General features: G+C 33.4%; 1 protein-coding gene and 2 long non-coding RNA genes across 3 annotated transcripts in view; 2 read left to right on the top strand and 1 right to left on the bottom strand.

Moving 5' to 3' along the window:
* Positions 1-22,600, top strand: part of LOC127706520 (uncharacterized) — an 81,344-nt gene that overhangs the window by 11,685 nt on the left and 47,059 nt on the right. The window lies entirely within an intron of this gene.
* The window catches only part of LOC127706277 (ornithine decarboxylase-like), a 44,226-nt gene that overhangs the window by 13,218 nt on the left and 8,408 nt on the right, over positions 1-22,600 (top strand). The window contains exons 2-7 of the mRNA XM_052210787.1: positions 13,365-13,499; positions 16,308-16,462; positions 18,608-18,698; positions 19,552-19,628; positions 21,519-21,691; positions 22,200-22,337. Coding sequence (XP_052066747.1) covers positions 16,361-16,462; positions 18,608-18,698; positions 19,552-19,628; positions 21,519-21,691; positions 22,200-22,337 — 581 coding nt within the window. The 5' untranslated portion in view covers positions 13,365-13,499; positions 16,308-16,360. The remainder of the gene's footprint in view (positions 1-13,364; positions 13,500-16,307; positions 16,463-18,607; positions 18,699-19,551; positions 19,629-21,518; positions 21,692-22,199; positions 22,338-22,600) is intronic.
* LOC127706539 (uncharacterized) lies at positions 1,875-9,155 on the bottom strand. Its single transcript, XR_007984536.1, has 3 exons — positions 8,626-9,155; positions 7,808-8,123; positions 1,875-3,474 (listed from the first exon to the last, which is right to left on the bottom strand). It is a non-coding gene; the product is annotated as an uncharacterized LOC127706539 (long non-coding RNA).

The following is a 22,600-nucleotide window of genomic DNA, read 5'->3' as shown; positions in this document are numbered from 1 at the left end:
GGACAATAACTTGTGTGTAAGTGTATGGATCTTTCTGATATTGTACTACAAGGTTCCATATCACAAAGGGAAAGTTGGAATTGAGTTTGGGGGTAATTGCCCGAATTGTTTAGGAATTTGGGGCCAAAAAGGGGCCAAAAAACACATTTTTCTAGTTTCCAGACAATTACTTGTGTTCAAGTGTATGGATCTCTCTGAAATTGTACTGCAAGGTACCATACCACAAAGGGAAGGCTGGGATTGAGTTTGGGGGTGATGAATCATAAGGGGGTTCAAAAAATTTGGGGGGGGGGGGGGGGTTTTCCTTTTTTTTCTTTTTTTTTTCTTTTAAAATTTTCCATTTTAAGTTGGTTATTTCTGATTTATATTTAAAAGCAAATAATAATGATATGGTAGGAGATACACACCAAACAGGATGTGTAAATTATTATATAATAAGTATTGTGCAATAGCAAGAAATTTTCAATTGCACGGTATTGCACAATAGCAAGAAATCTTCAATTGCACAGTATTGCGCAATAGCAAGAACTCTTCAATTGCACAGTATTGCGCAATAGCAAGAAATATCCAATAGCACAATATTGCGCAATAGCAAGAAATTATCAATTGTACAGTATTGCGCAATAGCAAGAAATATTTAATTGCACAGTATTGTGCAAAAGAAGATACTTTGTATAAATTGCTTATTTCTTGACCAATTTCAATGGGGTTTTATTCTTGAATTTTTGGGGTTCTTTAATATGCTGAATCTAACCGTGTATTTAGTTTTTATACGACCGCAAAAATTGAAAATTTTTTGGTCGTATATTGGTATGACGTTGGCGTCGTCGTCGTCTGGCATCGTCCGGCGTCGTCCGAAGACACATTGGTTTTCGCACTCTAACTTTAGTTTAAGTGAATGGATCTCCATGAAATTTTACCATAAGGTTCAATACCACGAAAGGAAGGTGGGGATTGATTTTGGGGGTTATGGTACCAACAGTTAAGGAATTAGGGGCCAAAAAGGGGCCAAAAATAAGCATTTTTGTAACTTCCAGACAATAACTTGTGTGTAAGTGTATGGATCTCTCTGACATTGTACCACAAGGTTCCATATCACAAAGGGAAGGCTGTAATTGATTTTGGGGGTAATTGCCTCAAAATTTTAGGAATTAGGGGCCAAAAAAGGGGCAAAAAAAAGCATTTTTATACGACCGCAAAAATTAAAAATTTTTTGGTCGTATATTGGTATGACGTTGGCGTCGTCGTCGTCCGGCGTCGTCGTCGTTGTCGTCGTCGTCGTCGTCGTCGTCTGGCGTCGTCCGGCGTCGTCCGAAGACACATTGGTTTTCGCACTCTAACTTTAGTTTAAGTGAATGGATCTCTATGAAATTTTACCACAAGGTTCAATACCACAAAAGGAAGGTTGGGATTGTTTTTGGGGGTTATGGTACCAACAGTAAAGGAATAAGGGGCCAAAAAGGGGCCAAAAATAAGCATTTTTGTAACTTCCAGACATAACTTGTGTGTTAGTGTATGGATCTCTCTGACATTGTACCACAAGGTTCCATATCACAAAAGGAATGCTGGGATTGATTTTGGGGGTAATTGCCTCAAAATTTTAGGAATTAGGGGCCAAAAAAGGGGCAAAAAACAAGCATTTTTCTAGTTTCATAACAATAACTTGTGTGTAAGTGTATGGATCTTTCTGAAATTGTACTACAAGGTTCCATATCACAAAGGGAAAGCTGGAATTGAGTTTGGGGGTAATTGCCTGAAACATTTAGGAATTGGGGGCCAAAAAGGGGCCAAAAATAAGCATTTTTCTAGTTTCCAGACAATAACTTGTGTTCAAGTGTATGGATCTCTCTGAAATTGTACTGCAATCATAAGGGGGTTCAAAACATTTGGGGGGGGGAATTTTTTTTTTTTCTTTTTTTTTCTTTTTTTCCTTTTTTTTTTCTTTTAAAATTTTCCATTTTAAGTTGGTTATTTCTGATTTATATTTAAAAGCAAATAATAATGATATGGTAGGAGATACACACCAAACAGGATGTGTAAATTATTATATAATAAGTATTGTGCAATAGCAAGAAATTTTCAATTGCGCAGTATTGCACAATAGCAAGAAATCTTCAATTGCACAGTATTGCGCAATAGCAAGAAATCTTCAATTTAACAGTATTGCGCAATAGCAAGAAATATCCAGTAGCACAATATTGCGCAATAGCAAGAAATTGTCAATTGTACAGTATTGCGCAATAGCAAGAAATATTCAATTGCACAGTATTGTGCAAAAGAAGATACTTCGTATAAATTGCTTATTTCTTGATCAATTTCAATGGGGTTTTATTCTTGAATTCTTGGGGTTCTTTAATATGCTGAATCTAACCGTGTATTAAGTTTTTGGATTTTGGGCCCCGTTTTTAAATTGGTCCACATTGAGGTCCAAAGGGTCCAAAATTAAACTTTGTTTGATTTCATCAAAAATTAAATTATTGGGGTTCTTTGATATGCCGAATCTAACCGTGTATTTAGATTTTTAATTTTGGGTCCCGTTTTTTAAATTTGTCTACATTAAGGTCCAAAGGGTCCAAAATTAAACTTAGTTTGATTTTAACAAAAATTGAATTCTTAGGGTTCTTTGATATGCTGAATCTAAACATGTGTTTAGATTTTTGATTATGGGCCCAGTTTTCAAGTTGGTCCAAGTTGGGGTCCAAAATTAAACTTTGTTTGATTTCAACAAAAATTGAATATATGGGGTTCTTTGATATGCTGAATCTAAACATGTATTTAGATTTTAGATTTTTGGCCCAGTTTTCAAGTTGGTCCAAATTGGGGTCCAAAATTAAACTTTGTTTGATTTCAACAAAAATTGAATATATGGGGTTCTTTGATATGCTGAATCTTACCATGTATTTAGATTTTTTATTTGTGGGCCCGCTATCAAATTGGTTCATATTGAGGTCAAAAGGGTCCAAAATTAAACTTTGTTTGATTTCATCAAAAATTGAATTATTGGGGTTCTTTGATATGCCAAATCTAACTGTGTTTTTAGATTTTTAATTAAGGTACCCGTTTTTTAAATTTGTCTACATTAAGGTCCAAAGGGTCCAAAATTAAACTTAGTTTGATTTTAACAAAAATTGAATTCTTCGGGTACTTTGATATGCTGAATCTAAACATGTGTTTAGATTTTTGATTATGGGACCAGTTTTCAAGTTTGTCCAAGTTGGGGTCCAAAATTAAACTTTGTTTGATTTCAACAAAAATTGAATATATGGGGTTCTTTGATATGCTGAATCTAACCATGTATTTTGATTTTGGACATTGGACCATAATAGGTAAATTAAAAAAATTGAAGTTCTTAGACCACATTCTTTCTGTGTCAGAAACCTATGCTGTGTCAAATATTTAATCACAATCCAAATTCAGAGCTGTATCAAGCTTGAATGTTGTGTCCATACTTGCCCCAACTGTTCAGGGTTCGACCTCTGCGGTCGTATCAAGCTGCGCCCAGCGAAGCATTTTATTAACCATTTTTCGTACATTTTTGTAATTTTTTACAAAAATCTTCTCCTCTGAAACTACTAAGACACATTTAACCAAACTTGTCCACAACCATCATTAGGGTATCTAGTTTAAAAAATGTGTCCGATGACCTCGCCCGCGAACCAAGATGGCCGACATGGCTAAAAAATAATACATAGGGTAAAATGCAGTTTTTGGCTCATATCTCTGAAACCAAAGCATTTAGAGCAAATCTGATGAGGATAAAATTGTTCATTAGGTCAAGATCTATCTGCCCTGAAATTTTCGGACCGATCAGGCAACACGTTGTTGGGTTGCTGCCCCTGAATTGGTAATTTTAAGAAAATTTTGCAGCTTTTGAATATTATCTTGAATATTATTATAGATAGAGATAAACTGTAAACGGCAATAATGTACAGCAAAGTTAGATCTACAAATAAGTCAACATGACCAAAATTGTCAATTGACCCTTTAAGGAGTTATTGCCCTTTATAGTCAATTTTTTACAATTTTCATAAATTTTGTAAATTTTTGTAAATTTTTACAAAATATTTTCCACTGTAACTACCGGGCCAAGTTCATTATAGATAGAGATAATAGAAAGGAGCAAGAATGTTCAGTAAAGTAAGATCTACAAACACATCACCATCACCAAAACACAATTTTGTCATGAATCCATCTGTGTCCTTTGTTTAATATGCACATAGACCAACATGACCAAGGTGAGCGACACAGGCTCTTTAGAGCCTCTAGTTTTTATGTACAAGTATACTAATTAGTAATAAAGAAATCAGAACAGTGTCCCTGAAAGTATTTCTTTTTTAGCTCACCTGACCTGAAAGGTCAAGTGAGCTTTTCTCATCACTTTGCGTCCGTCGTCCGTCGTCCATCGTCCGTAAACTTTTACAAAAATCTTCTCCTCTGAAACTACTGGGCCAAATTTAACCAAACTTGGCCACAATCATCATTGGGGTATCTAGTTTTAAAAATGTGTGGCGTGACCCGGTCAACCAACCAAGGTGGCCGCCACGGCTAAAAATAGAACATAGGGGTAAAATGCAGTTTTTAGCTTATAACTCAAAAACCAAAGCATTAAGAGCAAATCTGACATGGGGTAAAATTGTTCATCAGGTCAAGATCTATCTGCCATGAAATTTTCAGATGAATCGGACAACCTGTTATTGGGTTGCTGCCCCTGAATTGGTAATTTTAAGGAAATTTTGCTGTTTTTGGTTATTATCTTGAATATTATTATAGATAGAGATAAACTGTAAACAGCAATAATGTTCAGCAAAGTAAGATTTACAAATAAGTCAATATAACCGAAATGGTCAGTTGACCCCTTTAGGAGTAATTGCCCTTTATAGTCAATTTTTAACCATTTTTCGTAAATCTTAGTAATCTTTTACAAAAATCTTCTCCTCTGAAACAACTGGGCCAAATTAAACCAAACTTGGCCACAATCATCATTGGGGTATCTAGTTTAAAAAATGTGTGGCGTGACCTGGCCAACCAACCAAGATGGCCGCCACAGCTAAAAATAAAACATAGGGGTAAAATGAAGTTTTTGGCTTATAACTCAAAAACCAAAGCATTTAGAGCAAATCTGACACGAAGTAAAATTGTTTATCAGGTCAAGATCTATCTGCCCTGAAATTTTCAGATGAATCGAACAACCTGTTGTTGGGTTGCTGCCCCTGAATTGGTAATTTTAAGGAAATTTTGCTGTTTTTATACGACCGCAAAAAAATTTTGAGGTGGTATATTGGTATGACGTTGGCGTCGTCGTCGTCGTCGTCGTCGTCGTCCGAATACACAATGGTTTTCGCACTCTAACTTTAGTTTAAGTGAATGGATCTCTATGAAATTTTACCATAAGGTTCAATACCACAATAGGAAGGTGGGGATTGATTTTGGGGGTTATGGTACCAACAGTTAAGGAATTAGGGGCCAAAAAGGGGCCGAAAATAAGCATTTTTGTAACTTCCAGACATAACTTGTGTGTTAGCATATGGATCTCTTTGACATTGTACCACAAGATTCCATATCACAAAGGGTCAATGCTGGGATTGATTTTGGGGTTAATTGCCTCAAAATTTTAGGAATAAGGGGCCAAAAGGGGGCAAAAACAAGCATTTTTCTAGTTTCATGACAATAACTTGTGTGTTAGTGTATGGATCTTTCTGAAATTTTACTACAAGGTTCCATTTCACAAAGGGAAAGCTGGAATTGAGTGTTGTGGTAATTGCCCAAAACATTTAGTAATAAGGGGCCTAAAAAGGGGTTTAAAATAAGCATTTTTTAGTTTCTAGACAATAACTTGTGTTCAAGTGTATGGATCTCTCTAAAATTGTATTACAAGGTACCATACCACAAAGGCAAGGCTGTTATTGAGCTTGGTTTGGGGGGAAAGGGGGGTGGGGGTGATGAATCATAAGGGGGGCGGGGGTCAAAAAAGGGGTAATTTTTTTTTTTCCTTTTTTTTTTGTTTAAAATTTACATTTTAAGTTAGTTATTTTTTATCACGAAGAGAAAGTAGGAATTGAGTTTTGGGGTTAATTGCTCAAACATTTATGAATAAGGGGCCAAATATTGGTCGAAAATAAGGATTTTTTAGTTTGCAACAAAAACTTGTGTTCAAGTGTATGGATCTCTGTGAAGTTGTATTGCAATGTACCATACCACAAATTGAAGGTTGTGATTGAGGTGGGGGATGATAAATCAAAAGGGGGTTGAAAAAATGTGTGGGGGGTAGGATTTTTTTTTTTCCTTTTTTTTTCTTTAAAATTTTCCATTTAAAGATGGTTGTTTCAGATTTATATATGAAAGAAAATAATAATGATACGGTTATATATCATGAGGAATTGAAATTTAAAATTATGTATATTGGAAATTTAGGTTACATTGGAAAGTAATAATTGGCTTTGGGGGGGGGGGGGGGGGGGTGGTGGTGGTGGTTATGGCTCTAATGTTTAAGGAATAAGGGGAAAAAAGGTTAAAAAACAAGGGTTTCCATTTTAATAGACAAATAATTGAGTAAAGAACATTATTTAAAAGCAGTGTAAGGTTGGTAATTCAAACTCATTTAAATATCTCATCTACACTGCTTTTAAATTATGTAAATTGGAAATTTGCCAATAACTTTATTGTTAATAAATGCATTGGAAATTTGCCAACAATTTTAGTGTAATAAACTTCATTGGAAATTTGCCAATATAAAATTTTGCTGATGAAGGTTTTTTGTTTACCTTTAGCCTTGACTATGAAGTCATTTTCTATTTTTATAGCCTTATGATGTAGTTGAATTATTTAATACTTTTATGATGTGTTTAAATGGGGTTTTATCATGTTTATGGTTGCAAATTTATTGTTTTAGTATAATAAACTCCATTTAAAATTTGCCAATAAAAAAAATTTTTGTTTATTTTTAGCTATGATTATGATGTCATTTTCTATTTTACTTTTATGGTTGCAAAGAAATTTTTATTTTTAGATATTACTGTTAAATGATGCTGATTAAGGTTTTTGCTATGTTTAGCCATGACTATGATGTCATTTTCTATTTTAATATCTGTTATGATGTATTTAAATGGGCTTTTATGGTTACAAAGGAATTTTATTTTTAGATATTACTATAAAATGTTGCTGATGCTGATTAAGGATTTTGTTTATTTTTAGCCATGACTATGATGTCATTTTCTATTTTAATACCTTTATGATGTAATTTCCATTTTTAGATATTACTGTTAAATGATGCTGATTAAGGGTTTTTTGCTATGTTTAGCCATGACTATGATGTCATTTTCTATTTTAATATCTTTATGATGTATTTAAATGGGCTTTTATGGTTACAAAGGAATTTTATTTTTAGATATTACTTTAAATGTTGCTGATTAAGGATTTTTGTTTATTTTTAGCCATGACTATGATGTCACTTTCTATTTTAATACCTTTATGATGTATTTAAATGGGCTCCCATATATTTAGATTTTTGATTATTTATACATGTTACCAAATTGGTCCACATTGAACAAAAACGGTCCAAATTTCAACTTTATTACATTACATCAAACATTGAATTCTACATATTCTTTGATATATTGAAATTAACAAACAATTTAGTTTATGGATATTCCACCATAATAGGTAAATTAAATTTTTTCCAGTTCTTACACCACATTCATCCTGTGTCAGAAACCTATGCTGTGTCAAATATTTAATGACAATCCAAAGTCATAGCTGTATCAAGCTTGAATTTTGTGTCCATACTTGCCCCAACTGTTCAGGGTTCGACCTCTGCGGTCGTATCAAGCTGCGCCCCAGCGAAGCATTTTATTGGTTATTATCTTGAATATTATTATAGATAGAGATAAACTGTAAACAGCAATAATGTTCAGCAAAGTTAGATTAATAAATAAGTCAACATGACTGAAATGGTCAGTTGACCCCTTTAGGAGTTATTGCCCTTTATAGTCAATTTTTAACAATTTTTCGTAAATCTTAGTAATCTTTTACAAAAATCTTCTCCTCTGAAACTCCGTGGCCAAATTAAACCAAACTTGGCCACAATCATCATTTGGTTATCTAGTTTTAAAAATGTGTGGCGTGACCTGGTCAACCAACCAAGATGGCTGCCACGGCTAAAAATAGAACATAGGGGTAAAATTCAGTTTTTGGCTTTTAACTCAAAAACCAAAGCATTTAAAGCAAATCTGACATGAAGTAAAATTGTTTATCAGGTCAAGATCTATCTGCCCTGAAATTTTCAGATGAATCGGACAACCCGTTATTGGGTTGCTGCCCCTGAATTGGTAATTTTAAGGAAATTTTGCTGTTTTTGGTTATTATCTTGAATATTATTATAGATAGAGATAAACTGTAAACAGCAATAATGTTCAGCAAAGTAAGATTTACAAATAAGTCAATATAACCGAAATGGTCAGTTGACCCCTTTAGGAGTAATTGCCCTTTATAGTCAATTTTTAACCATTTTTCGTAAATCTTAGTAATCTTTTACAAAAATCTTCTCCTCTGAAACAACTGGGCCAAATTAAACCAAACTTGGCCACAATCATCATTTGGTTATCTAGTTTTGAAAATGTGTTGTGTGACCTGGTCAACCAACCAAGATGGCCGCCACGGCTAAAAATAGAACATAGGGGTAAAATTCAGTTTTTGGCTTTTAACTCAAAAACCAAAGCATTTAAAGCAAATCTGACATGAAGTAAAATTGTTTATCAGGTCAAGATCTATCTGCCCTGAAATTTTCAGATGATTCGGACAACCCGTTGTTGGGTTGCTGCCCCTGAATTGGTAATTTTAAGGTGATTTTGCTGTTTTTATACGACCGCAAAAATTGAAATTTTTTGGTCGTATATTGGTATGACGTTGGCGTCGTCGTCGTCGTCGTCGTCGTTGTCGTCGTCGTCGTCGTCGTCGTCGTCTGGCGTCGTCCGGCGTCGTCCGAAGACGCATTGGTTTTCGCACTCTAACTTTAGTTTAAGTGAATGGATCTCCATGAAATTTTACCATAAGGTTCAATACCACAAAAGGAAGGTGGGGATTGATTTTGGGGGTTATGGTACCAACAGTTAAGGAATTAGGGGCCAAAAAGGGGCCAAAAATAAGCATTTTTGTAACTTCCAGACAATAACTTGTGTGTAAGTGTATGGATCTCTCTGACATTGTACCACAAGGTTCCATATCACAAAGGGAAGGCTGTAATTGATTTTGGGGGTAATTGCCTCAAAATTTTAGGAATTAGGGGCCAAAAAAGGGGCAAAAAACAAGCATTTTTCTAGTTTCATGACAATAACTTGTGTGTAAGTGTTTGGATATTTCTGAAATTGTACTACAAGGTTCCATATCACAAAGGGAAAGCTGGAATTGAGTTTGGGGGTAATTGCCCGAAACGTTTAGGAATTGGGGGCCAAAAAGGGGCCAAAAATAAGCATTTTTCTAGTTTCCAGACAATAACTTGTGTTCAAATGTATGGATCTCTCTGAAATTGTACTGCAAGGTACCATACCACAAAGGGAAGGCTGGGATTGAGTTTGGGGGTGATGAATCATAAGGGGGTTCAAAACATTTGGGGGGGGGAATTTTTTTTTTTTCTTTTTTTTTCTTTTTTTCCTTTTTTTTTTCTTTTAAAATTTTCCATTTTAAGTTGGTTATTTCTGATTAATATTTAAAAGCAAATAATAATGATATGGTAGGAGATACACACCAAACAGGATGTGTAAATTATTATATAATAAGTATTGTGCAATAGCAAGAAATTTTCAATTGCACAGTATTGCACAATTGCAAGAAATCTTCAATTGCACAGTATTGCGCAATAGCAAGAAATCTTCAATTGCACAGTATTGCGCAATAGCAAGAAATATCCAATAGCACAATATTGCGCAATAGCAAGAAATTGTCAATTGTACAGTATTGCACAATAGCAAGAAATATTCAATTGCACAGTATTGTGCAAAAGAAGATACTTCGTATAAATTGCTTATTTCTTGATCAATTTCAATGGGGTTTTATTGTTGAATTCTTGGGGTTCTTTAATATGCTGAATCTAACCGTGTATTAAGTTTTTGGATTTTGGACCCCGTTTTTAAAATGGTCCACATTGAGGTCCAAAGGGTCCAAAATTTAACTTTGTTTGATTTCATCAAAAATTGAATTATTGGGGTTCTTTGATATGCCGAATCTAACCGTGTATTTAGATTCTTAATTTTTGGTTCCGTTTTCAAATTGGTCTACATTAAGGTCAAAAGGGTCCAAAATTAAACTTAGTTTGATTTTAACAAAAATTGAATTTTTAGGGTACTTTGATATGCTGAATCTAAACATGTATTTAGATTTTTGATTATCGGCCCAGTTTTCAAGTTGGTCCAAATCGGGGTCCAAAATTAAACTTTGTTTGATTTCAACAAAAATTGAATATATGGGGTTCTTTGATATGCTGAATCTAACCATGTATTTAGATTTTTGATTTTTGGGCCCCGTTATCAACTTTGTCCACATTGAGGTCAAAAGGGTCCAAAATTAAACTTTGTTTGATATCATCAAAAATTGAATTCTTGGGGTTCTTTGATATGCTGAATCTAACCATTTATTTAGATTTTTTATTTGTGGACCCGCTATCAAATTGGTTCATATTGAGGTCAAAAGGGTCCAAAATTAAACTTTGTTTGATTTCATCAAAAATTGAATTATTGGGGTTCTTTGATATGCCAAATCTAACCGTGTATTTAGATTTTTAATTTTGGCTCCCGTTTTTAAATTGGTCTAAATTAAGGTCCTAAGGATCCAAAATTAAACTTAGTTTGATTTTAACACAAATTGAATTCTTGAGGTTCTTTGATATGCTGAATCTAAACATGTGTTTAGATTTTTGATTATGGGCCCAGTTTTCAAGTTGGTCCAAGTTGGGGTCCAAAATTAAACTTTGTTTGATTTCAACAAAAATTGAATATATGGGGTTCTTTGATATGCTGAATCTAAACATGTATTTAGATTTAAGATTTTTGGCCCAGTTTTCAAGTTGGTCCAAATTGGGGTCCAAAATTAAACTTTGTTTGATTTCAACAAAAATTGAATATATGGGGTTCTTTGATATGCTGAATCTTACCATGTATTTAGATTTTTTATTTGTGGGCCCGCTATCAAATTGGTTCATATTGAGGTCAAAAGGGTCCAAAATTTAACTTTGTTTGATTTCATCAAAAATTTAATTATTGGGGTTCTTTGATATGCCAAATCTAACTGTGTATTTAGATTTTTAATTTTGGGTCCCGTTTTTTAAATTGGTCTACATTAAGGTCCAAAGGGTCCAAAATTTAACTTAGTTTGATTTTAACAAAAATTGAATTCTTGGGGTACTTTGATATGCTGAATCTAAACATGTGTTTAGATTTTTGATTATGGGACCAGTTTTCAAGTTTGTTCAAGTTGGGGTCCAAAATTAAACTTTGTTTGATTTCAACAAAAATTGAATATATGGGGTTCTTTGATATGCTGAATCTAACCATGTATTTTGATTTTGGACATTGGACCATAATAGGTAAATTAAAAAAATTGAAGTTCTTAGACCACATTCTTTCTGTGTCAGAACCTATGCTGTGTCAAATATTTAATCACAATCCAAATTCAGAGCTGTATCAAGCTTGAATGTTGTGTCCATACTTGCCCCAACTGTTCAGGGTTTCGACCTCTGCGGTCGTATCAAGCTGCGCCCAGCGAAGCATTTTATTGGTTATTATCTTGAATATTATTATAGATAGAGATAAACTGTAAAAAACAATAAATGTCGGCAAAGTAAGATCTACAAATAAGTCAACATGACCGAAATTGTCAGTTGACCCCTTTAGGAGTTATTGCCCTTTATAGTCAATTTTTAACCATTTTTTCGTAAATCTTAGTAATCTTTTACAAAAATCTTCTCCTCTGAAACTACTGGGCCAAGTTAATTATAGATAGAGATAATTGTAAGCAGGAAAAATGTTCAGTAAATTAAGATGTACAAACACATCACCATCACCAAAACACAATTTTGTCATGAATCCATCTGCGTCCTTTGTTTAATATTCACATAGACCAAGGTGAGCGACACAGGCTCTTTAGAGCCTCTAGTTTCGGAAAGGGAAGAAAATTTTTATTTTTCATAGCGCCAAATATTTCTTGTGAGTGCATATATCTTTTTTTCTGACATTCTGTTTCTACAATCAAAGGAATTACGATCATGACAATATTCAAGTTAATTGTGTACTTCTCAGTTCACATGCATTTATAATGCAATTGTGAACTCATAGTCTGAATATATATAATTTTTATACGACCGCAAAAAAATTTTTGGGATCGTATAATGGTATGTTGTCGTCGTCGTCCGAAGACACATTGGTTTCCAGACAATTACTTTAGTTTAAGTGAATGAATCTCTATGAAATTTTTGAAGACGGTTCAATACCACAAAAGGAAGGTTGGGATTGATTTTGGGGATGATGGACCTAACCGTTTAGGAATTAGGGGCCGAAAACAAGCATTTTTCTAGTTTCAGGATAATAACTTGTGTATAAGTATTTCGATTGCTCTAAAATTGTACCACAATGTTTAATACCACAAGTAGAAGGTTGGGATTCATCTTAGGGGTTATGGGGCCAACAGTTTAGGAATTAAGGGCCAAAAACAAGCATTTTTCTAGTTTCCAGACAATAACTTGTGTGTAAGTGTATGTATCTCTCTGACATTGTAACTCAAGGTTCCATATCACAAAGGGAAGTCTGGGATTGAGTTTGGGGTTAATTGCCCAAAACATGTAGGAATTAGGGGTCAAAAAGGGTCAAAAACAAGCATTTTTCTAGTTTCCAGACAATAACTTGTGTTTAAGTGTATGGATCTCTCTGAAATTGTACTACAAGGTTCCATACTACAAAGGAAAGGCTGGGATTGAGTAATTGGGTTATTGCTCCAAGGAGGGTTTCTAAAAGTTGGGGGGGGGGGGGGGATTTTTTTTCAAATTAATTTAGGGAATTCTTATTTTTTTTTCAAAATTTTTCCTATTTCGAATTTTTGAAAATTTTCAAGAAGAAATATTCCATTGCACAGTATTGTGCAATAGATTTGAAAGATCTTTGACCACATTAATTTTGTGTCAGAAACCTATATTATGTCAAAAATTGGATCACAATCAAAATTCAGACAGTATCAAGCTTGAATATTGTGTCCAAATTTGCCCCAACTGTTCAGGGTTCGACCTCTGTGGTCGTATCAGGCTGCGCTCAGCGAAGCATTTTATTATATATACATAGCATATAATCTTGTTTTAATTATTATATACTATCATTCCTTTCTTTCAGGGAGGTTTTACAAAGGTCTACTACATAGAAAGTCCAGAGGGGCTGCTTCGTCGAGGAGAAAAGTTTAACTTCAACGACGAACCACCGTGGGATCCCAGCTAATATTTGCTAAGTGCAGGTGTTCCTTCTGGCCAGGTAAATTCTGCAGCTGTATATGTAGATATAGATTACAGTTTTACATGTTTATATCTGATTATGATATAGTATCAAATATTTCATGTAGATTTCTATGAAAATTAGAAAAGGAATATTTGCCGATATTTTTACAGGTGTTTTCTCATAATTTTTACTAAAATCTTGAGCATTATAGATGAGGTAATGATTGCATCTTTACCGATATTGCATTCTTACATTCTCCTTAAAGATTGTCCTGCATTAAAGATGTTCTGTAAAGAAATAAAAATAGAACCCGCTGTTATTGATCTATAAATAGAAAATAAGATGTGGTATAATTGCCAATGAGACAACTCTCCACCAGAGACCAAATGTAAAGTGAAACATCAAACTGTATTGTTTATAAAACTGTTCAACATTATATTTATAATAAAAGTGTACTTCTGTGTCTTTGACCTGCAGTATTTACCAATTGCCACACCATTTCATTGACCTTGATACTTTCCGTATATTCAAACCTTACACAATTTTGTTTGACACAAGTGTTGAACCTCAGAAAATATACATCTTAGAAGTAAATGCATTTTTCATCAATCATAAAAATAAAATGTTTTTTTTTAACCAGCACAATTTTTATGCCCCCGCTGTTGCGGAGGGGGCATTAAGTTTATCCTTGTCCGTCGGTACGTCCCAAAGTTGGTTTCCGTTCTCTAACTTTAGTTTGCCTCAACCAAATATTATGAAACTCATACACAATGCTTATTACCACAAAATACAGACCAAGTTTGAATTTTGGTTGTGTCACTTTAACCGTTCTAGAGTTGTGCCCCTTTACAAAAGGAAATATTGCTGAATTTTTCGTTTCCGTTCTCTAACATAAGTTTACCTCAACCAAATGTAATGAAACTTATACACAATGCTTATTACCACAAAATACAGATCAAGTTTGAATTTTGGTTGTGTCACTTTAGTCGTTCTAGAGTTATGCCCCTTTACAAAAGGAAAAATTGCTGATTTTTTCATTTCCGTTCTCTAACTTAAGTTTGCCTCTACCAAATCTTATGAAACTTATACACCATGCCTATCACCACAAAATACAGATCAAGTTTGATTTTTGGTGGTGTCAGTTTTACTGTTCTAGAGTTATGCCCCTTTACAAAAGGAAAAAAATTGCTGAATTTTTCGTTTCCGTTCTCTAGTTTGCCTCAACCAAATATTATGAAACTTATATACAATACCTATTACTACAAAACTCAGATCAATAACAAATTTGGGTAGCGTCACTTTTACAGTTCTTCAGTTATGTCCCTTTATAACTTTATATGATATGCAAGAGGGGGCATGATCTGTGTCCCATGGACACATTCCCCATTTATCTGTTAATGGTTTTTATTCTGATTATGGTGTCTTTGGCACAGAAACAATCTCGTTAAATTACTTTAGCAATCCTAAAAGTGTTGTTGTTGTAACACAAGCAGTCTTCACATAAAATGTTTAATTTATAAAAGTCTTAAATCGTATTTTATTCTCCTGTCATGTTAAAAATGAAAACAAATCAGCCCAATCTTAATTACGAGAGTTACATAATGTACATCATATAGGTGATTAATTAGTAGGAGTCATTGTAACATTTGTTATAAAATTTATCCAGAAAGTAATCTATTGATAATGTTTGAATTCAAATAATAATTAATACCTTTTGAAAAGGTCATGTTTTTACAACAAATAATTGTTTGGCATATTGATGACCTCAAAGCTTGAAATAGAACAAGGGTTTCAAATTTACCCCTACACATACATTGAGGGAAAATAAATCAACATCACATTAAACTGTTTCAAACTTTATTTACCTTATACAAAACCAGAATATAAGATGTAAACCAAAATGAGAAGGCAAGCAAAAACAATTATTAGGAAGAATGTACTTGCCTTCATAGCCAGTTTTGGTACAAAATTGTAAGATTTTAGCCTGGCATATCTAGACGCCGATTTTAATCAATGTGTACTGGGTATATGCAATAAACCTAAAGGGCACTTGTCAGGCTATGCAAGTAACCAGATTTTTCAATGCCCCCCGCCGCTAGGCGAAGGGGGCATTAAGTGTTACCCTTGATTGTTCATCCGTCTTTCCATCCTTCCTTCTGTCCATCCCAAAGTTTTTCACATATTATAAGCAAGCTTGAGCAGGGCATTCGTATCCGCAGACACTTTCTTCTTTTATTAACATGGGAGAATAGATGGTTTTGTGCAGGAGAAAGTTATGTGATTAACTGGAGTTGACTATCATTAAACATAAATATAAAAATAAGGAGATGAGGTATGATTGCCAATGAGACAACTATCCACTATTCAAATAAAGTGGATGTAAGCAATTATAGACAAAGGTACATCCTTTAATAATGAGAAAAACCCATACCGCGTAGTTGGCTATAAAAGGCCTCGATATGAAAAATATGAAACCATTCAAATGAGAAAACTAACGGTCTAATTTATAACAAAACAATAAACGAAAAACAAATATGACAGACATGAACCAACGACAACCACTGAACTACAGGCTTCTGTAATAAAGTATGTATTCATCGAAAGCCCACCCCCTTTTAATCATTAAGCCAAACACAGTGTTTTTAATATCTTTTAGATAAATTCCATAAAGTTCTTAACTTGTGCACAGAATGGGCTTCCTTTCCTAAACTGTTCATAAAGTAAGATGTAAAATAATGCTTACAGAGGATTATTTATGAGACAGTTACCCTTTAAGTTTAAGATTAAAATTGATAAGCTTACAATTTCTGTTTTTAATGGGAATTTCATTGTTTTGTTTTTCAGACTGTTTGTACAACCTGATTACTATTTCTGGACTACGACTCACTTAACCAACCATGAAACATTATTTTGGTAGCAATACCATTGTTGATATAACATCACATCAGAAATCCATCAGTACTCATATTCAGAAGACAGTTGATAATCATCAACATGAGGTATTTATTTGGAAACATAGAGGATAATTTTCTTTTTTTTTGTCCCTACCATATTTTTGTTCCACACTACCTAGATAGTCCTGAGGTAGTGTGCTGCCCTAAGTGCAGTTTGTCATGGGTTCTGTCAATCTGAAGTCTTAAACTTGTATTTGGTGCTTTTCCACAATGCACACAGCATTTATGATGAGAGCAAAGACCACTCAGCATCGAGTCAGAATAATGTGTATGTAGGATGATGTGTCTTGCCATTGGCTAAAAAATTGTGAGCTAGCATGTTGAAAATCAGACCCAGCCTGTTGGTCTAGTTATAAGCAGGGTTTATTCATGTCTCATTAACATGATTTCCTTCATATGCATGTACAAAAAATGTAATACTTGCCACTGGAACTTGAAAAACCACCAATCAATGAATCTTTTCCACATTCTTCTCCACATTATCTGTTTCTATACTCTCTTCATACTAATCACCTTACACCATTAGCCCATCCATACCCTTTTTAAATTCAATAACAAATCAGTGTGAACTGAAAATTTTGTTTTAGTATATACATTTGTACATACTTGTGCTATGAAAACTGTAATTTACAATAAGAATGTATCATGTAAATCAGAGTGTTCTACTGATGCATAGCTTCTGGGAAGATGGTATCTAGGGGACCAGCAGTGGCAAGAATCCAGTAGATGTAATATAAACAAATGATACTAAGTACAACAATCCTGTACCACTTTTGTATTTGTAAACACTTCACATTTTATTCAATTCCTTTTACATTTGTACAATTTTCTTATCATCTATCTAATTTTGAATTTCACTAGAACCAGGGCTCTCATTAAGCATTTTTTGAAGGCAAGTCCAAGGACTTCGTAATTTTTTGCCATAACGAGTCCAACAGTGAGAAGATGAAATTTAATTGCTATTTCATTTATTATTTCAATCCCCACGACAAAATAGAGCAAGGAAATGGCATCAACTTTAGATTGTTTTTAAACTTTTGTCATTAAATGATGATATTTGTGCTCAGTTGATACAACATTTAACAATTTTGATGCATCTTTGGACTCACCAGTTTTGAAAATGATGAGTCCAGACAGATTTTCACGAGTCCAGGACTCATGGACTCGCTTTAGTAAGAACTTTGCAAATACCATTAAACATTCATTATTTGATTGTAGACAGGGCTGTGCTGGCCTCCAAAAGAGCCTGAAAAATCATCAGAACCATATTTTTGGCCTCTCAAATACAAATAAAATTTTGATATATGGTACTAAGTACTCGTTTATCTTATTAATGTACGATGTGATACGTTCTCAGCTCCTCCAAAGTTCTACTTACTGTTTGCCGAAAAATCATATCTTTAAAATGTCATGAACATACTGGGGATCTTTTTATTTTTCGTGGGTACCAATTTTTTGTGGATTGGGGAAAACTTGCATTTTCGTGGATATTTAATTTTGGTTTTTGCTGAAGTCTGCATATTTGTAATTCTTTGAAAATTTGAATTTCTGGTTCACCTGTACCGACAAAATCCTAGTTTTATGGTCATGATTATGTCACCAGTTACACCATGTAGTTGGGTATATTATGAAGATTATGAAGAATCCTCAATTTGACCTAGTTTTATGGTCATGATTATGTCATCAGGTAACTTGTAGGTTTGTGTATTATGAAGATGATGAAGAATCCTCAATTTTACCTAGTTTTATGGTCATGATTATGTCATCAGGTAACTTGTAGGTTAGTGTATTATGAAGATGATGAAGAATCCTCAATTTGACCTAGTTTTATAGTCATGATTATGTCATCAGTTAACCTGTAGTTGTGTGTATTATGATCATGTCAAGGAATCATCAATTAACCTAGTTTTAAGGTCACGATTATGTCATACGTTTACCTGTAGGCTTGTTATCCTTAAAAATGATAAAGATGAAAAGTGCATGTAGTTGTTTCATTGGTAATCATAGGACATTTCTCTCTTTGTATGTAATTCAGTGTGACAATTGATAAACAGTGTCATAACAAAAGAATTTATTAATTGATAACAATGATGTCTTTTTATAAGAATTGTAGTAAAGTATCTTTATTTGACATTTATATAGTTCATGTAGGTATGTTTTGTGTCTTTACATTCTTTTATATGTTTAAAGGAAGACGCATTCTTTATTGGTGACTTGGGTGACATCATCAAGAAACAGAAGTTATGGCAGGAATGTTTCCCAAGAGTTGAACCATTCTATGGTAATTAGTTTCATACTTGAAATTTACAATTGTACTAGAAATATAAACTCACTTCACTAATTTCAGTCCTCATGACACATTTCTGCAAATACAGTTGACCCTTATTATCTCGAAGTTGTCTGAACCCTAGAAATGTTTTGAGATACATTTAGTTTGACCCAAACAAATACTGGTAGTTTGACATATCCAGGAACACAAGTCCTACTCAACTTATGGAAAGGCTAAAACAAAATGGGCAGGATACGAGTCAGTTTGTTTACTCTGATCTTTTTCCGAAAAAAAATTACAAAAGATAAGACACAGATCGAGTAGTTTTAGTTGCTCCCTAAATCCTCACTTTTTCACAACCAAGCTCATAAATGTATGATTAGGGTTAATTGATAATGAAGCATAATAATTACATTTTCATAATCTAGAACAATGTTTCGCTAACTAATTACGACTAATTATGAAAGATGATCTAAGGTAAATCAAAACAGTAGTGTCACTCTATGACCTGAGATTCAATTACAGGTATTTTGTCAGATTAATTCTGCAATCCATTTAAATCCTACCATACCAACTAACCGTAAGATCTTTTATAGAAATCTAAGTTGTATTGTATATAACCTTTTCTTCCAACAAAATAAGTCCACAAGGAGTATATAACAAAATTATGATTATTCAAACAATGTTAAAAATACTACAAAGCTTTAAATATTTTAGAAAATGAAATGCAGTGTGACAGCTACAAGAAAGTGAAGCAGTACAGACATGACACATACAGGAGTTCCTTAAGATCATATAATTGACATCATTATGCCACAGACTTTAATAATTTATTATTAAAAAAGTGCTTTTGAATTTCTTACAGCTGTGAAATGCAATGACCATTATGCTGTTCTCAAATTGCTGGCTGATATGGGCCTCTCATTTGACTGTGCAAGCAAGGTATTTATTACAGAAATGATGTCTTTAGTGAAGTGCATGTTTGGCCTTTTTTGAGAGCTTAGTTTTAAGCAGGGTTTAAGCTAGGATTTTGAGGGCTTTAGTCACTTTTGCGCGGGATGAAAATCAACCTTATTTTGGTTAGCAGCAAGGGACCTAGGATGTATATTACTATCTAGACATCTTTGTCAGACTTTGAAGGACTTAGGCATACTAGGCAGTTACTGCATGATTTGAATGATGTGGCACTTTAATACGAAGATTATGATATAAGATCTAGAAATCTAGTTCACAATTTTACTTCAGCTAGTTTCAGGGTACATTCCTAATCAGCAAAAGTTGGGATCCATTTTTTTTTAAACCATGAATCACAGCATAAATGAACTTGTAAGGACTATTCCACTGCATTATTCATACTCATTATCCTTAAAAACGTTTTAAAGCGATATTTAGAATTAATTCTATAAAGTTGGAACCAAGGATTTGTACAAATCCTTATTGGAACAATTCTAATAACTTTAAATTGTAAATTTATCATGAATAGATCACGTTTACTTTCGATTTCCAAATGAAATAAAAACGGGAAGTGACAAGAGGATAATAAATTCAGAATGAATCCGGATTCATCTACGGATTGGCTTCGTGTTTAAAAAAGGCAGGAAATTATCATTTTTTAAATTAAATTTGCTAAATAAGAACTAGATTTGTCTCTCTCGTTTAGTTTGATACTTAATTATTTCGTATTTTACGTTTTAGTGTTTTTAAATTCATATTAATACTTTCGCGCATGCGCAGTTCATCGTAAAGGAAGCACCTTTTGACTCGTGAAAAACATTTCTGAATGTTATGAATAAAGTTCTATCTTTGTAATCGAAATTGTCGAAAGTTTTTGATTAAAAGCTATATCAAATATGACGAAAATATGTTCATTTGACGAAACTACGACAAGCGAACTGCAAATTGTGATCGTTTGAGAAATATTGAAATTAAAATGCGAACTGTCCGAGGGAAAACTCGAATGACGAAACTACGACAAACGAACTGCAAATTGTGCTTGTTTGATAAATATTGAAATTGAAATGCCGACTGACTGATTTTACTGGGGAAAATAATTATGATGATCAATTATGAGGTTGATAAATAATTAACGGATTAGTGACCCATCCGATGGCGATAAGCGGATTATCTGTAATCACAACTTCTAACACCTGTTAGAAATGTTAATTAGCTGAGGGTCATAAACTTGTCAGAAACAATAAGACAGGTAGAATTATAGTATTTTCATGCGAAATATTTTTACTCTTTCCAAATTTAAGTGACGAAATTGATTTGGAATACTTTCATCATTTTGAAAACTGTTTCGTAAATGACGAAAATGACGAGCGCTAGCAAAATCACTGGTTTTAAGAAATAACAGTACCGATGGAATAGTTGCATCAATTATTGTATCGACAGTCACAAATGCAGTTATAGTGGAAATGCAAAGCAGATATTTGTGACCGTTAAATTCCAATTGATGGTAACAACTCTTCAAACACAGTACTGTTATTCCTATTCGAAGGCAATACTAGTAAAATTTTTAAAGTCGACTGATTGCTGATACTGTGGATTCATTTATTTTTGGGGTACAATTAAGGAAATATTATAATATAAGTCTTAAGTAAAAATTCTTTTCTATATCTATGAATGTAATATAAGTATTTTGGCCTAACGAGTCTTTTGTAAAAATCTTTTCTATATCCTTGAATATAGTATAATTATTTCCTTCTAATCAGTCTTTAGTAAAAACCCTTTCTACATCTGAGAATGTAATATAAGTGTTTCCATTTCATCAGGAATTAGTAAGAGTCCTTTCTATATCTGTGAATATTATATAAGTATCTTGTTTTGTAGGCTGAGATCCAAAAAGTTCTAAAACTTGGAGTAGACCCATCAAGAATTGTATATGCTAATCCCTGTAAGCAGACATCTTTCATTAGATATGCTGCCAAGAATGACGTGTCATTGATGACCTTTGACAATGAGGATGAACTTGTAAAGGTCAAAGCAGTTTATCCTGCTGCCAGGTATAGTTTCATTACCAGAGTTGTTATCTACAACTTATACCATCATTCATGCATAATTAAAGAAATATTACTTGTCAATGTTAAAACCATTTAGAGGATCACAAAGACATCTTGTTTTCTTATGCTCCCCTCATTTGCTGGTTGAAATTCAATATGATGGAAAATTTATTCAGCATCATTATGATCATGGTTTTGCAAATGTTGTAAAATGAAAAAAAGTGACCATTCTAGTAACATAAAAAAAATATTTTGAAGAAGTGTTTTCATATTATAAAATTAGACTTGAGATATTTTTTGAAGGCTAAAACTTTAAAAATCATTATTAAAAGTAATTTATCATTCAGAAAAGAAACTTGTCATTGTTCAATTTGCTAACGGTAAACTGCAAAAAATATCAGCAATACAAGACTTACAAAAATTTCAAAATGACTGAAAAATTAATTGACTTCTTTAAGAAGTGATTGCCCTCAAATGCAGAATTTTAACCAATTTGAGCTTCTTTTATTAGGTTAGTTCTTCGGATACTACCACCATCTAATTTCAAAGTTCAATGTGAGCTAGGCATGAAGTTTGGATGTCTCCCTGGTAAAGCCTACCATCTGTTAGAAGCAGCTAGGAAGCTTGACTTAAATGTTGTAGGTGTCAGGTACGTTATAAGTACTATTTTAATTTTAAAAATGACCTGTAAGTGGAACCAATATATTTTAATGCCCCCACCGTAGCGGAGGGGGCATTAAGTTTTACTCCTGTCTGTACGTCCGTCCGTATGTCCCAAAATTGGTTTTCATTCTCTAACTTTAGTTTGCCTCAACCAAATGTTATGAAACTTATACACGATGCTTATTACCACAAAACACAGATCGAGTTTGAATTTTTATGGTGTCACTTTAGCCGTTCTACAGTTGTGCC

This window comes from Mytilus californianus, unplaced genomic scaffold (genome assembly GCF_021869535.1).
Source record: "Mytilus californianus isolate M0D057914Y unplaced genomic scaffold, xbMytCali1.0.p SCAF_1, whole genome shotgun sequence".
Taxonomy (NCBI): Eukaryota; Metazoa; Mollusca; class Bivalvia; order Mytilida; family Mytilidae; genus Mytilus; species Mytilus californianus.
Note: the sequence above shows the minus strand (reverse complement) of the source record. Positions and strands in the feature narration are given on the sequence as shown.